This window comes from Corvus brachyrhynchos, unplaced genomic scaffold (assembly GCF_000691975.1).
Source record: "Corvus brachyrhynchos isolate BGI_N302 unplaced genomic scaffold, ASM69197v1 scaffold5, whole genome shotgun sequence".
Taxonomy (NCBI): Eukaryota; Metazoa; Chordata; class Aves; order Passeriformes; family Corvidae; genus Corvus; species Corvus brachyrhynchos.
This window is the reverse complement of record NW_008238321.1, coordinates 8,428,359-8,443,834: the sequence shown is the minus strand read 5'-3', so window position 1 is coordinate 8,443,834 and position 15,476 is coordinate 8,428,359. Positions and strand designations below refer to the sequence as shown.

The 15,476-nt window shown below is 48.9% G+C and overlaps 1 protein-coding gene across 2 annotated transcripts; it reads left to right on the top strand.

Moving 5' to 3' along the window:
* Positions 1–6: 6 nt before the first annotated feature.
* On the top strand, positions 7–15,234 carry AMZ1 (archaelysin family metallopeptidase 1). Of its 2 annotated transcripts, XM_017734104.1 has the most exons (7): positions 7–6,327; positions 6,837–7,167; positions 7,785–7,952; positions 8,834–8,962; positions 9,304–9,467; positions 10,898–11,074; positions 14,529–15,234. In XM_017734104.1, exons 2-7 carry the CDS (start codon positions 6,864–6,866, stop codon positions 15,096–15,098), a joined length of 1,512 nt encoding a protein of 503 aa, XP_017589593.1. In that variant the 5' UTR covers positions 7–6,327; positions 6,837–6,863; the 3' UTR covers positions 15,099–15,234. The 2 variants fall into 2 exon arrangements, with proteins under 2 accessions (XP_017589593.1, XP_008631691.1); XM_008633469.2 differs by having other exon boundaries at positions 7–7,167.
* The last annotated feature ends 242 nt before the right edge of the window (positions 15,235–15,476 follow it).

The window sequence follows — 15,476 nt, the reverse complement described above, 5'->3', positions numbered from 1 at the left end:
CCCACGGGCTCCAGGGGTCCTGCCCGGGCACTCTTGGTGGACCCTGCCGGGGGTTTGCGGTGCCGGGCGGCTGAGCTCGATCTTCGCGCTTGGTGCACGGTCCCAGAGTGCTGGGGGACTTGTTCCCTCTCTGCGCGCCCACCCGTGGGATTCCCGCACCGGGGACCAGCATCAACAGCCCCTTTTCCACATCAGCGGGGCCGGGGGTGTCCAGGTGTCCCAGGAGCAGCACCTGCTTCTGCAGCCCTTCCAGAGCACGCCTCGTACGCAGCAACCCTCCGGCTGGCAGAGCTGGCACATCAGGGTACAGCCGGCCCCTACGAAATCGTGGATTTGGGCTCTTTGTCCCCCCTAGACATACTGGCTGTAGTAATACCTTGGATCCCCCTCCTTCTCCTTGGCTATAAAATGCCCACAAACATCCCCGACCTGGCGGCACCATTTAAAAAGCACTTGATGTTTTAGGAGGAGGAGGCACCGCGTGCCTTTATACCGCGGGATGAGCCACTTTTATAACGCCCGTGCTCCAGGGAATACCCACCCTTAGCTATACCTGTTTGGGAGTTCATCCGTATGGAAAACGCAGCCGCTTTCCTGGCTAACACTGGGGTTGTCTCGCAGAGACCATTTAGTCTGTCTAGACAAGTATGATGAAGAGCAAAGTGCCTGGAGCTGTGAGTGATTAGAGCTCGGGTATCTCTGCAGTGCTACGTTTGTTGCACAGCTCTGATAGATGCTGCTCGGTGCTTTCGGGTCTTTGGTTAGCAAGTGCACAGCACGCACACACGGATTGTGGAGGATTATTTCGTGTCAGAGCCAGGGAAGGAGAACACAGCCAGCCCTTCATCACATGTGTGCATGGGAGAAGCATCACAGGCAGTTAAACCAGACTAAAATGAACAGAGAAAACAATGAAAATGGTGAATAAACGGGTGATGAGGGGGAGGAGGGGGAAAGGCACATACTGCCAGCTTACTTTCTAAAGGGTAATACAGAGAAGTTCATGAATGTTTGTGTGACACTTAGAGAGCCTCGAATAGCAGGCACTGAAAAATAGGGTAGCGCTTTGTACGAGCATAGAATAAATAAAATCCGTAGAAGAGAAGGCTGAAACAAGGGATAATGTATGTCCTCAGTACATATTAAAATGAAGCACAGTGTAGTGGGAGAGCAAGCTTTAACATAAAACAAAATCAAGGGCAAAGTGGATGTGTATGTGTTCTTAAATACTTAAGAACACTTAAATAAGAATATTTAAATAAGGACAGATGGAAGCACCTGCCTCCATCTTAAGTATTTAATGACCTTTACAAATCTTGTCTTTCACCTTGCAAACCTTTTTTGCATATTGTTGAGCTGTCCATCTAACTCGTCCCGCAGTCCAAGTTAATTAATGAGGCAGATTCCTGGGAGGACAAACTTCCAGGACTGAGCCTTGCAGCAGTAACACATCAATCACATTTCCAATAGGACAGGCAGATTCCCCTCCTGGTAAAAGCACATGTGAATCCCTGAAGGTTTCCACAGCACCAGGAATGACTCTTCTCGAGACCATCTGTTTCTGAGCCACAGACATATTCTAGAGACACGGCACACAAATATTATTGGGATCTGGCACTATGTGAGGCCAGAAGGCTTTATCTGAGTTTATGGGCTGGAACACACACAGATCTGACTCAGTGCTTTGTGGCCCTTTAATGCCAAGCGAACAGAGGATGCCACAGCTCCACAAGTAGAGGGCTGAGCAGGTCCAGAGTGGATTTTCTCTGTGAGCAGAGGGGATTGATTCTGAAAACTGCTGGGTATCTCAAAATACTTGCACCTCAGGTCTGAACCTGGCCAAACAGATTTGGTGTGACCCCAGAAGCTGAGCCTACTCGGCAGGCAAAGCCTGGCTCCGTGTGAGGGGCTGTGTCGAGCTCCTCAAGGAAGGAGCTGGACCAGTGAGAATTTTGTTTGGAGCAGAGCTTCTCAGTCAAGAAAAATCTCTTTCTATACACGTCAACAAATAAATTGAGAAAATTGCTTTCAGGCTGTTGTTGGTGCAATATGGGGAAGCACTGGGAAGGAGAGGCTGATCCTGGAGCATCAGTAGCAGACACTAAGTGCAAATCTCAGAGAAAGAGCTATTAAGCAACTGGGGCATGTGTTGATAATTAGTTATCGCTCGTTATGTTTGCTCTGGGCTTTTCATTTCTGTTGACTGGCAATGAATTTTCTGCACTATCACTGCTTGTTTACAGTACAGCACCTAACAAACGTAATTAATCAGCGTTAAGAGACCCTGCTGATGTCCCTCTGACATCCAAAGAACCGGGTTAAGTCAGTTTGCCTCCAATTACTTCACAAGAGCTGAGAGGGGAAGGGAACAGAGGGAATCTCCTGTGCATCTGCAACCTGCAGTGCCTTTGGGACAGTCAGAAATTACTTACAAATTGGCTTATAAAATAAATAACTTTAGAATGATCAGCTTAAAAAAATAAATTAAAAAAAATACAATCTCTGCAATGTTAGGGTCAAATTCTATACAGTACCAAATAAATCCATTATGCACTGAGTGCCCTTTCTGTACAACATGGAATTTCTGCACACAAGACCATCCCTGTCTTGTCAGAATATCCCAAATGAACTCACACTGTATGATATTGCCTTGGCCTTTGAGAATCACCCTGATAGCCCCAGGCATATCTATCCAAGAAAGCAGTGTCAATATATTAGAGAATAAATGACATATCTATGAATTACAAACAGAATAATTCATAGGTAATTTCCAATTACAGAGAATAATTTATATGTGTCTGATTTGCAAAGAGAATAATTTATGAGTAACCTGAATTACACATGAAGCACATTAACAGGTTACTGTGGGAAAGGGAGTGTACAGACTGCTCGGGTGACACGTGCTGAGCCTGGATTTTGGGACGTTTCTTGTGAAAACACTCCCCATGAAAATAAAATCTGTCAGATGTCATAGTAAACAGATTTGTGTAATGTGCCCAATCTGATCTGAAACCTCTGAGAGGTGCTGAAAGCCAGAGACAGAGAACGTATTGGAGCTCTTGCCATGTGGAGCACCACAAGCAGAAAGGCCACAACTGGGGTCCTACAACAATAACCACTGGAAAAGGCTGCTGCCAGGAGCACACAAAGAGCCCAGTGCCAAAACCTTTGGGTTCTTTGTGTCTCCTCTGCACTGCGTGGATGTGATGATGGACAATATGAAATATGCAAATAACAGAAAAAAAGAGGAGGGTCTCCCTGAACTGGATGAGATTCCCAGCACAGGCTCCTTCCCTGCCCCTGGAGCCTGCAGGTGCTGGAGCACAAGCACATGTTCCATCCCACACACAGGGACATTGCTCCTTCGTATCATGGAACCACTGAGGTTGGAAAAGACCTCCAAGATCAACAGGTCCAACCTTCATGGACTTCTTACGGTCCAACACAGGTGCTCCTTGTTTAGGAAAAATTACAGTGTTAGTAAATGGCTGTGAGATGGAATGACAAAATGTGTACTGGGAAGAGGATGTTTTCCTAATAGTAAGGTAGAGAATGGCATGGAAGTGGACGTGGAGAGTGCCTCCAGTTGCAGCAGATCTCTACATTATTATCTTGCTTAAAGCATTTCTCAAGTGCAACTACAAATTATTAGATTTTTAAACAAAAAGAGTTAGTTTCTCCTTCCCAGGACTTGCTGGTCAGGTCCTACAGCTTGTCACTGAACAAGGGGCCAAATTAGCTTCTTTAAAGGCAAGACATCTTCTGAAATACCTGAAGGGCAGAAGGATGCATTGGTGCTTCCACTTCTTCATCTGCACCCTGGCATCTTAAAAACTGAGTCGGGAAAGAAACTCTCCAAGCCAAAGTGCCATTTCCTCCTGAGGCACTGCCCCAGGGAGTTACACCAGGCACCCTCAGCACAAGAGCTAAAAATTATAAAGCCCTGTTGCTCTGCTTCAGTTAATGAAACACCATATCCATATATTAGACCAAGACAAATAACATCTACTATGGCTAATGTTGTAAAAGAGCTGCTTTTTTCGACCACTAAAGTTGGTCCATAAAATTTTTCTGAAGCATTAATTTTCTCAAATGAAATATTTTAGAAAAGCTTACTGAAGAGAACTAATTGTCCTGGATTTGGAGAGTGTAATGGGTTGCTGCTGTTCTGTTGGAAGCAAAGCCAGACTCTCCAGGACAATGAGGCACATGTCACTGGAGACTGAATTCCTACAAATGAATCCCTGAGCTTTTGAACCACTAAAGCGTCGTCATGGGCATCCTTGGGCATGGTGAACATCACAAAACACCCATGGTCACAGCTGGGAATGTCTGGAGCTGGGTGAATGTCCCCTTTTAGGAAGCCTTGGGAAACAATGTATATCCCATAGCTTTGGGCTCGCACTATATTCCATGAGGGACCCCGGGGGGAACACTTAGTACAAGACTGTGCACTCATTGTATTTGCTGTCACATACATCCACTCTTTACTGCTTCCCATTTAGCAGAGAAAAATCCATACATTTTAACCAGCTGCTCCTCCCCAGACCGACACTCCAGTTGTTGCCCGGAACATTAATGAAGGCAGCTCATGCTTCCAGAAACTTTAAAATTTAAATCCTTTAACATGATTGCACTTGCTCCAGGTTGAGACCAAAGTCTCTTTCCTAACTTCTCTGGGAGCACTAAGCAGGCAGCAGCTCCTGGGATCACATCCTTGGGGAGTTGAATATTGCTAAGAGTTTCCCAGTGAAAGTTCTGCAATCTCCAGGAAAATGATCCTTTTATTTAAAGGCTGTGCAGAACAAATGAAATCTTGTCCATTAGGAAAAGGCAAATCTTCACCCTAATCCAAGGCAAAACTCCTGATGACCTGCTGGGGTCAGACTCTCACTTGTCCTCCCAAATCTGGAAGCAAGTCTGAAGTGTAGAGATTTGTGTCACTAAGTGCAGAGTAACCTCACACAAACTCTTGCTGCTCCCTGTAAAAACCAGCTGGAGCAATTTGGACAATTTTTGGCAGTAAGAAGAGCTGAGAAAGTATCACAGATTTTTTTTTTCTAAACTTTCACTGGATTAGAGCCCTTGTACACTTCAGATCCCCCATGCCACCTGCTGTCAGCCTTTAATATGAGTGAAATACAAAGCTCGCAAAAAAATGAAAGAAAACTGCTTACCCACTCCCTCTCCAGGCTACACACCCTTAGAGACAAAAAAGATCACACAAAATGAGCCCTTTTAAGGACTACCAGTACATACACAGCTCTTCCCAAGGGTTAGATGAGAAGGAATGCAGTGTTAATTTTAATGGGCTGCCACTTTCCTCTTACAGTGCAAACCACCTCTGCATAACTGAGGAAAGGCTTCAGCTCGTGTTGGTACTATTTTTTTAAATATTGAATTTTCTTAATCATATTGATGTCCTCAGGGGCCACTGAATGCCACTTACCTGGCAGAACTAGGCTGCAGACCTACTTAAATTATAGACTTAACCAGTTCCTCCTTAAAATATTTAATTTCTCTTTTTTTTTTTTTTCTGTGATTGAATGCTGCTGTTAGAGCAGTGATGGTCAGCAGCTGAAGCATTTGGTATCCACCCAGAAAGCTTGTCTGGCTCCTTTTAAGTTACTATTAACTTGCCTAGAAGAAGAGAACACTCATTCCTAGAAACCCTGTGTTTTTGTGCATACATACCCTGAATTCCTCATTCTGATGTGTACAGGTGGAGCACTTACCTCTGGTGGGCAAAAAGCCCAAAGCACTGCTCCAAAATGCTCCAGTTCTGCTTGACAAAAAATTAGTGTCTTTGGAAAAATCCAGACATAGATTAGTCACAGGGGCTCTGCTTTTCTTCCTCTTTTTCTTCCCTCTCCCCAAGGTGTTTACTGGCACCTCCCCAAGTGCATAAACTGCAGTGGGAAATAGGTGCCTGACTTCTGCAGCTTTGGAGAACACTGGCCTTAGAAAGGAGCCTGGAGAGGACATTTACAGGATGCTCCAAATGAGCTTCTTTGTGCTGCAGGCTTTCATTTGCTCTTTATTTACCACTTGACATCATCCCCAGCGTTGCTGATGCTAACACAGTGTGGCATGAAGCCATTCACAAAGGGACACGATGGCAATGGGCCCGAGCGTGTCCTGCTAGAGAGGCACCACCAGCACACGTGAGCCTCGCACAGCAGGTCCCACCTTGGCCGGGCAAACCTCCCCAAATCCTGCAGCCTGACAACAGCACTGGGAGCCAGCAGATGCCCTGGGATAATACCTAGGATTAAAAGCTCTTAGAGGAAATTGTCAACAGTCAACAGCTGCTTTCACTGGTGTCAGGTAAGTCAGAAGTTTAGGCTTCTGATCGACAGATGAAGACCGATATCGACCTCTTACTTCCTGACATGGATCTATTCCAAGGAGTGTGGTTTATCCCAAGCAAATAGAAGCACCACCTTTCCACATCCTACAAGGTCCAGTGCAACCAGTTGCACAACACTCAGAGGCCTTTCCCATCTTATTGGGGCTTCAGGATAGAGCACCAAAAAAACCCCCAAACGAGTCAAGCCATCTGGTTTACTCCAGACACCCAGCAACGTTCTGGAGCTATGCATTCTTGAGCACCATCTGCTGGCACAGGGTCCCTGAGCCAGTGACACTCAGGGGATGTGGAGAACTCCGCAACCGCCGCTCCCACGCGACACGTAGGGCTCCAGGCCAGGGCAGTGTACAGCGTCCATAGCTCCCATCAGCTGGGATATTGGAGCAAACTGCTCTGAGGGCTGAGCGTGAGAAGGTTGCCTGTCCCTGGCGAGGCCGGGTGCTGATGGCTGTGTCCCCTTGCGCAGGCAGTGCCCGCCGTGGGTGCCCCGGCCATGCTGCAGTGCAAACACGCGCAGGAGTTCAGCTTCGGGCCCCGCGCTCTGAAGGATGCGCTCATCTCCACCAACCCCGCGCTGCAGGAGCTCTATGCCAAGGCCTTCTCCAGGGCGGAGAAGCTGTTCCTGTCCGAGGCCTACAACCCCCAGCGGACGCTGTTCTGCACGCTGCTCATCCGCACGGCCTTCGACTGGCTGCTCAGCCACCCTGATGCCCCCGAGGACTTCGAGACCTTCTACCATGCCATGCTGAGGAGGAAGCAGAACTTCTATCGAAAGCACATTTACCTGCAGCCTATAGGTAATGGGGGAATCTTCACTGGGCCGCCTGGAGAGACACAGGGGGGGCAGTGGGTGGTGCTGAGTGCTGCTAACACCCTCCTCTAAGGACTCACCTGCAAAGGCAATGGCCATAGCAAAGAAAAGTGTACCAGGCAAGGCTCTGACATGCTCCCGGCCCAGAGTCACAAGCCATGATGGTAGACCTGCCATATAAATGGTATGTGTGCCCCTGGGTGAGGCTCGCTATGAATTTATGCATATATGTATATCAAAACATGAAACAAGGCTGGAAAAACCAGCATTTCTGGAGGTCTATCTCTGGTGGTTCATTAAACACAGCCACTCATTCCCACATTAATACTTCTGCACAACTTAAACAGGAGACAACCTTCCAGCACATCTGCTCTGCTAATGAGAGCATACTAATGCCTTGAGCAACCTCTCAGGAAGAGCTCCCTCTTCTCCTCTATATCCATAACCACCCAGAGGTGTCCACCACATCCCCAGGTAGGCAATTACCTCCAGAATGAACCAGCCTGCCCCGTCCCCAGTAGCTGTGGCCAGTCCCACAAAACCCCTTCAGACCCTAATGTTCACCCTGGCTTTAAGGGACTGATAAGGAGCTTCTCTCCTCAGACTTAATCGAAGGGCCTGCAGGACTCTCGCTGCTGGATTCCCTCCAGAGCTGTGTGGAGTCTTTCTTCCTGGGTCTGCGTGTGAAGTGCCTTCCCTCCATCCCAGTCTCTTCCATTCACTGCTGCTTCCGCCACAGCCGGGACTCGGACAGGGTGCAGCTCCATGCAGGTGAGGAAGGACCTGGCAGCAGGGAGCCCACAAACACACCAGCCTGGCACACAGGCATGAGTGCTCCCGTAGGAAATGCCTGACACAGCCCTTCATTGCCTGAGCAGGGAGGGGATGAGGAAGGGAGTGAAAAGGGAGAAATCCTGTTCCCATGGAAAGCCCAGAGCTTTGAGGCTGGAAACAGGAATAAAAAACAAAGTGACTTTCATCATCTTTTCCTCTGCTGTTTGTATTTTTCAGTGCTATTATGTTTAGGTCCAGCTCTGCAAAGCGATCGGATCAGCTCTGCGGGAAGGCTCTGTTGATTTGGTGCACTCCGAGTTCTCCCATCCCTTGTCCAGAGCCAAAGTAAATTATTGGCCTGGGTGGTTCAGGGGGGGAACTCACAGGCCTTTCATGATAGGAAATTTGGGTTCAAGTGCCACACAGCTCCCCAGGGGAACAGGTTTGCCAGCTGCCAAACTCGCACTGCGCAAACATCCACCTGGAATGAGCTGTTTGCGGGTACCATGGGTAGCACATGCTCAGCACAGCCCCAGCACTGCAGCCCTGGGGCTGTTCCAGATCAGTTCTGAAATGCCTGTAGGGGAATTCTGCTCCCAGGTGCTCATTTCCATGGGTTAGTACTGAATTCACCTGCATTTCTGCTTTGTTTTAACTCTGTGCTCAGCTCCACTTCCAAAGTTAAGTCTTCTCTGATTTGAGGGATGGGTTACACAGCCATGGTTCTCTCAGTTCATGGTTCTCCATGATGAATCCAGCAGCTCTGCCTGTCTGTGGCTTGGATTACATCCTCACCACCATGAGCAGTAGAAATTCTGGCTCTTCGTGCCTTCCAGGGATACTTCATTTAAATTAACATCGCTCTTGTATTTGTCCAGATGGGATCCTGAATTTCCTGAAGAACAATAAGCCCATGGATGCCCTGTGTGTCCTTGGACTCACTCTGCTGGACCTTTACCCATGTGAGACCTGGAGCTTCACATTCAGCAAATTCCTGCCAGGACAAGGTGGGATTGGTGTCCCATGATGATCTAGCACAGCATGTGAATAAGGCAGCACTGTACCAAAAGCCTTCCCTGGGAGACTAGAATAGCCAAACCTTATCCTTAACATGTTAATCAACCCCTGATAAGAGGAACTAGATTTTCCCAATTTAAAATTAGGGGGATCAGGGCTCCTGATCCAACCAGAGATAACTGAGGTGATACAAACCTTTTGGGGAGTGGGTCTCATCACACCCTGTGTGCCCAGCTGGACTCTGCTCCCACAGCTGTATTTTCATGCTGCATAAGGTGAGAGACAGTTGTAAAAGAGCAGATGCCTGACTTGTACTCCCCTCTCTTCACAGAAGTGGGAGTCTGCAGCTTTGCCAGGTTTTCTGGGGATTTCCCCCAGGCTGGTTGTAGCAGCTTGAACCCACCCACACAGAAGGAAGAGCTGTGTGAAGTCAGCAAGGAGGGCAGAGACCGGACCTTGCAGTTCAGTGCCCAGGAGATGGTCCAGTGCTGTAAGGTAGGACCAGCAATCTCCTGCACCTTGTTTCTTCCTGTGTAGGGTTAAATATTTCAGGCCAGGGCACAATCCATGCTTCAGCCCAGTGAAGCAGCCATGAGACTACTCCCAGAAGCACAGGCAATCACAGCTAAGTCCACACCAAATTCAGACATAGAGAGCTTGCACTTTAGTGCACTGCATAGACAACTCCGACTCCCCTTGCCACTGGAGCAAATGACAGCATCAGTTATGGGGAGGCTACAGGACTTGCCTCAATACAGAATGGTTTGGGTTGGAAGGACCTGAAAGACCATCTTGTCCCAAACCCCTGCCATGGGCAGGGACACCTTCCACTAAAGCAGGTTATGTCATGGAGCAGCACTGAAACAACTTTGCCCAGCTCCCAGGCTCATGCCTGGGTAATCCTGAGTATTCTGCTTGTCAGGCACAGCAGGGCTGATACGGTATTTGGAAGTTAATCAGAATATCTGGTGGAGCTGTGTGTAACTAACAGATGGCTGGAAAGGGTGACTCTGTCCTCCTCAGACACTGGCACCTGCAAGGGGAGGGGTCCCTGTGCCAGACCTGGCACATGAATGGATGAGAATAATACCTCAGCCAAATTTGCACAATATATGCAGATGCCCTTAAACCCCCTCACCTCCAACACGTCCTCTTCATGCGTGCTGTCCTCCCTCATCCCAGCATCTGCCAGATTCCAGCTCTGCTTCCAGTGTTCCTCCCAAAGCTGGCCCACACAGAGCAGTCCCACCAGTACCTTTGAAGTCATTTCCCTTTGCTCCCCTGGTATTTGCTCAGGATTTTCTAGTTTCAGGTCTCTTTCTGTAGTAATTTCAAATGATATTAAGTGGCAATGGGAGGAGGAGAGGAATCCTCCATCCTCAGCCTTTCCACAGTTGCCAATTCCCAAGTCAGTCATGCTTGGCCAGCTGACTCCAGCTCAGTCTTTTTGCTTTGGCACAAATGCTGATGGAGTCTGTTCTGGAAGGACCCAGATCTGTTATTGCCAATAGCTTCTTACACATTTCTCACCCAGGCTGTGTTGCTCTTTTCAGGCCCAGTGGGACTGGTTTTCCTCTTTAAAAAAACCCTGAAACAACAAAAAACCTCCAAACACCACATTGTCCTTGGGGAAGAGCAGGAGCAGCATTGCCCCACAACTCCAAACACGCTGCCTACAGAGCTTCCCACATCTGCCTCACCCACACCCACCCTTCCTTCTCCACAACACAAACATGGAACTGGGAAGAGGCAGCCAGGTTCTCTTATCACCTTGGAAAAGCCTAGGCTGGAGGAGTGCCATTGCTGGGCAAGAGGTTGGTTAGACCGTCAGGGAGCAGGGAACGTGGAACAGCAGAGGAGGAGGAGGAGGGGGCAGCAGAAACAGGAATGACCATGCGCTGCTGTGACCTTTGCTTCCCTGAAAGGTGACCTGTCATGAGATCTGCCACCTGATGGGGCTGGGGACGTGCCGCTGGCTGCAGTGCATCATGCAGGGCGCCCTGAGCCTGGACGAGGCCCTGCTGCGGCCCCTGGAGCCGTGTCCCATCTGCCTGCGGAAGCTGCAGCACGTCGTGGGCTTCAAACTCATCGAGCGCTACAGGGTGAGACCCCATCCCCCAGGCCCTCCTGGAGCAGGGGCAGGGCGAGGACAGGGTGGCTCAGCCCAAACCTCAGCACTGAAGGTGCTGCAGCAGCATGGTGAAGGCAGGAGCTCTCAGGAGCTCTCAGTGCAAGGTGCTGAGGCACAGAGGTGTTGTACACGGGCTCTGACCAACAAAACAATTCACACAAGCTTCAGGGCTTTTGGCTTTTCCCAAGAAACACTGCCACAGTCAAACCACACTTTCCTACTCCCACAAACAAGGTGGGTAGGGCAGGCAGATTGCAAGCAGGGGCAGCAGCAAGCACAGGGATTCCCACAGCTACGCCCTTTCCCGTGCCACCCAGGATTTTTGCCTCTCTGTGGCTGCTGGGAACAGGGAGGACATTGTAACTGTGTACTTTGCTGCAGTTATTCTGTTTAAATTTATGAGAAAGGATCCCAACTTATTACCGCCAATAAGTGGAAGGTCCCAGACTCATCTTTTGTCTCTTCTCTCCCACCCACACATGTTTAGACAGATCAGGAACAGTGCTAAAACACCCTTAGCTCCTGAAAGGGTTTTCTACCTCTGCTGTCTAAAAGGCAGGATTCAGTACCCAAATGGTTGGTGGAATAGAAATAATGTCACCATTCTCACTCAGCACCCATCTTCTCCCTGGTTGTGATTCCTGTCTGACACACATCATGTTCAGAGGCAGGATTTTCCACGGCTGCCTATTTTAAAGTCTGTGGGTTGTATTTGTAACAAGATATGAGGAGAATGAGAAAGGGGATGTCTCTAGTTTCATTCAGCTCAGAATCAGATACACAGAACATGGCAAAGACTGTGGGGAAACACACATTTTTTGTGGTTTTCCTACTTATCTGTGGTGCTGCCAGACCTTCCTCTTACTCTGGCTGTTTGATCCCTGCTTCTGTCTGAGAGGTGTCTAAATTGCCCAGACCACCAGAGGAACAAATCCTGATTTATTTAAACACCCATCCTGTCAGCATCCAGCCAGTGCTTTCTAGAAGAGAACTGCCACCTGCATTAAGCTTTTTTAGAAACATTTTTGCCTTTACACCTGCAGCAAATACTGTAATTGGCTCAGCATCCTCCGGTGACAGGGAACACAAACCTGAAGGAATGATACACTTGCGAAATGTCACATCTGCTTCCTCGAGAAGGCAAAGCTCCGCTAGATACAGTACAAGCTGGTGTAAGAGAGCTGTGATAATCTCTGTAAGGGGCTTTGCCATAATGCTGAGAGGAGACATAAATACCAGAGATGAATTAAATAGTTAAGGAACCTGACAGAAGAGAGCAGAAAGCATTTCGAGACAATAACAGAGAGCAAAGTTAACTTGCCAAGCACGTTAAGTGCAAGTCTGAAGTCACATTTCCTCTTGGAAAACTATCACAGATCCCCACCTGCCACAAAACAGCTTCAGACACTCACAATAACCGCAGGAAATGCCAGACCCAAGCTGTGCTTTGGCAGCAGCAGCAGGTAACACTGCTCAAATCTGCAACTGAGACATGGTTACGGGCAGAGGAGCACGTGGGGCAGGAAAGCAGTCCTTATGCAGCAGAAAGAGCCCCTCAATCTATTTATCCGAGTTGCACTCAGAAACACACTCCATTTTTTCATCCCAGCTGCTTATTCCAGCATGAGTCATCTTGAAAACTGAAAGCAAGTTAATTCTCCTGGTGTTTCCCCACCACAATCAACATTTCCACATTTCCACCTGCTGCTTCTGCAGCATCCCAGGCTGTCCTCACTTAGTAGCTGGATGAGTTTGCAGTGGCCACACACACAGAGACAGCAGGTCCCAGTGACATCCTTGGGGTGGACATCCACTTCAACTGCTCTTGCCTGCAGGTAAACAAAACCCACACAGAGCTTATCCCTTCCTGGTTAAACAGGAGAACATAAGAGGCTGCAGCCCTTCAAACCACCCAAAGTTCAAAAGAATAAGTCACCCAAAGAATGAGAGACTGAAGAGATTCTGGGAATTCAGGTAGTGATCTTGAGTTGATCATCTCCTTTTTCTGCCTTGAATAAGCCAAATGTACTGTTGGAACATCTGCATCTCCACAGCCTTTTTTCTTCTTGGGAATTGGGCTAAGTAGCAATTGGGATTCCTTCCCAGATTCACTATTCTTGGGAATTTAGAGCCATTACAAAATCATGGGCTGCTCGCAGCTCTCCAGTAGCTTTGCTGTCCCTTTCACCAGCCCAGCTCCCACTGCAGCTTCTGGAGCTGCCTTTGTTGGATAAACCAAGAGGGAGGGAAGGGCCACTGGAGGTGGGATGAGGCAGGAGAAAAGTTGTCCCTGTACAATTTTTCTTGCCCCAGAGGGAGGGGGCAGGGTGGATTAACTAAGCTGAAAGAGTCCATTTTATTCCTGTACAAAATTCTTCCCCGAGGCTCCATGCTCAGACTGAAATGAGAAGCAGGGCCGATTTCTCCCACCCACTCAATTTGAGCTCTTTATCCTTTCTGTCACTTGCCTGAAGAGAGAGCAATAGAGGAGGGAAGGGGGAGGGAGCAGCAGGGTGCTGTGAGAGAAGGGAGCTCTGCAGGGCTGGGAATCTCCTGCCTGCTCCTCAAACACTGCAGCTCCCCCTGAGCTGGGCAGGGCCGGGCCCAGCTCTGTGCCTGGCACACCATGGGGACAGCCCAGGCTAATCCTGTCACTGCTGAGCAACTGGGGGCTTTGCAAATGGATCACTGAGAGCTACAGAAAGTAAAGATGAAGAAATGGGGCCACAGGGGTGTGAAAAACTGCAAAACACAAAAAAAACCCCAACACTGTAAACAAGGCAGACAAGATCCACTTTTACCCAGGGATGACTGGAGTACTGTGGTTAATTCCCTAAAGCATAAGAAATAAATGTGCCAGGAGCAACCCATCATATGCCTCATTGTGGCATTTAATATTTTAAAAGGAAATTGTCTCAGACATTTTCCTTTCATTAATTCTTTCCTGGAGCCAGCCTTCCCACTTGTTCATTTCAGCTCGGGAGGGGAAGAGCTATTCTTGGGAATAAAGCACACGTTACCACAGGCATTAACAGCACGATGAAATGCAATTCTTCACCACTATCTCAGGAGCTTTTATAATGACACAGTTTCCTCTGGAGAGGCATTGGTTTGCTTCTCCTGGAGACCACATTCACACAGCAGGGAGTGATCTGGTGAAGTTTTCTCTTACCATCTTCAGTAATAAGGCAGATAAAGTCCACATCTGACTGGAGGCAGCTCTGCCACAGTCCAAAAAAATGGGAAAGAAAAGCTCCTGCTTTGTAGGGTCACCAGGAGTAATCTGAACCCATCATCTGGCAGAGAGGACCGTGGCAGCTGCAGCTGAGCCACCCAAGATAAACAGGTTTACCTGGCAAACACTGGGAAAGGTGTAACTGGTGTCTCTCATCCTCCACAATGAAACCTTTCTCCTCTCACCACAGAAGCTCTATTCTTGGACACAGACTGTGCTGTCCACGTGGCCAAGGCAGGAGTCAGCAGAGCTGTCTGCCTCAGAGGACATCCTCCCGTTCAGCTCCGACTCTGGGATGTGCTGTGAGAACGACTCCGAGGCTGTGACCTCCCTGTCTGAGCCGCTGACCCCCGACACCTGCAGCCAGGGCCTGTCCATCGGGCCGGAGCTGGAGCAGGACGAGCAGCCGAGCTTGCTGCTGGAGGCGCAGGGCCAGCCGCGGCTCCCCGGGCACACCAAGGCCACGGACACCATCAAGGATTACGAGCTGTGGCTGGAGATGTGCATTGCTGCCCTAGAGAGGAACGTCTCTGAGGAGGAACTGGCTCAAGTGGACAGGACCGTGGATGCCCTGGCTAAGTGGGAAATGTTTACAGGACAACTGCCTGCTATGCGGAAGGACCTGCCCTTTGCTAGGGACACCACCGGGCTACGAAAAGTTCTTGGAGACAAATTTTCCTCCTTGCGGAGGAAACTGAGCTCCAGAAAACTGTCCAAAGGGGAATCATCCCCTCATCGCTGGCGGTGGGAGGACAATTAGGCTGGGGCTGCCTTGGGCTGGCTTTGTTCACGTCACTGCCCTGCTTCCAGCCTTCCTCACCCCAAGTTGTTGCTGTCTAAGAGAAACAGCAACTCCCCCCAGGAATAAAAGGTGTTTTGTTTTCTGAGATTGCTAACACAGTTTTCATGTGATTGCTTCTTCTCTAAGGGTTTTTCCTGTGGTGGTCTAAGTGACAGCACCACCCCAAACCCACCTCAAGTCCCATGTGGGTGCTTTTATTTTCTTGGTCTGAAGTTGGCCAGGAAGAGGTCAGCCAGGTCCCCACCAAAGACTGAACATGCTCACACAGAAGCTCGGGCCATCTGAACAAACAGATGCAAACCAGGGCAGCTCTCCCACACACAGAGCTCTCCTCTG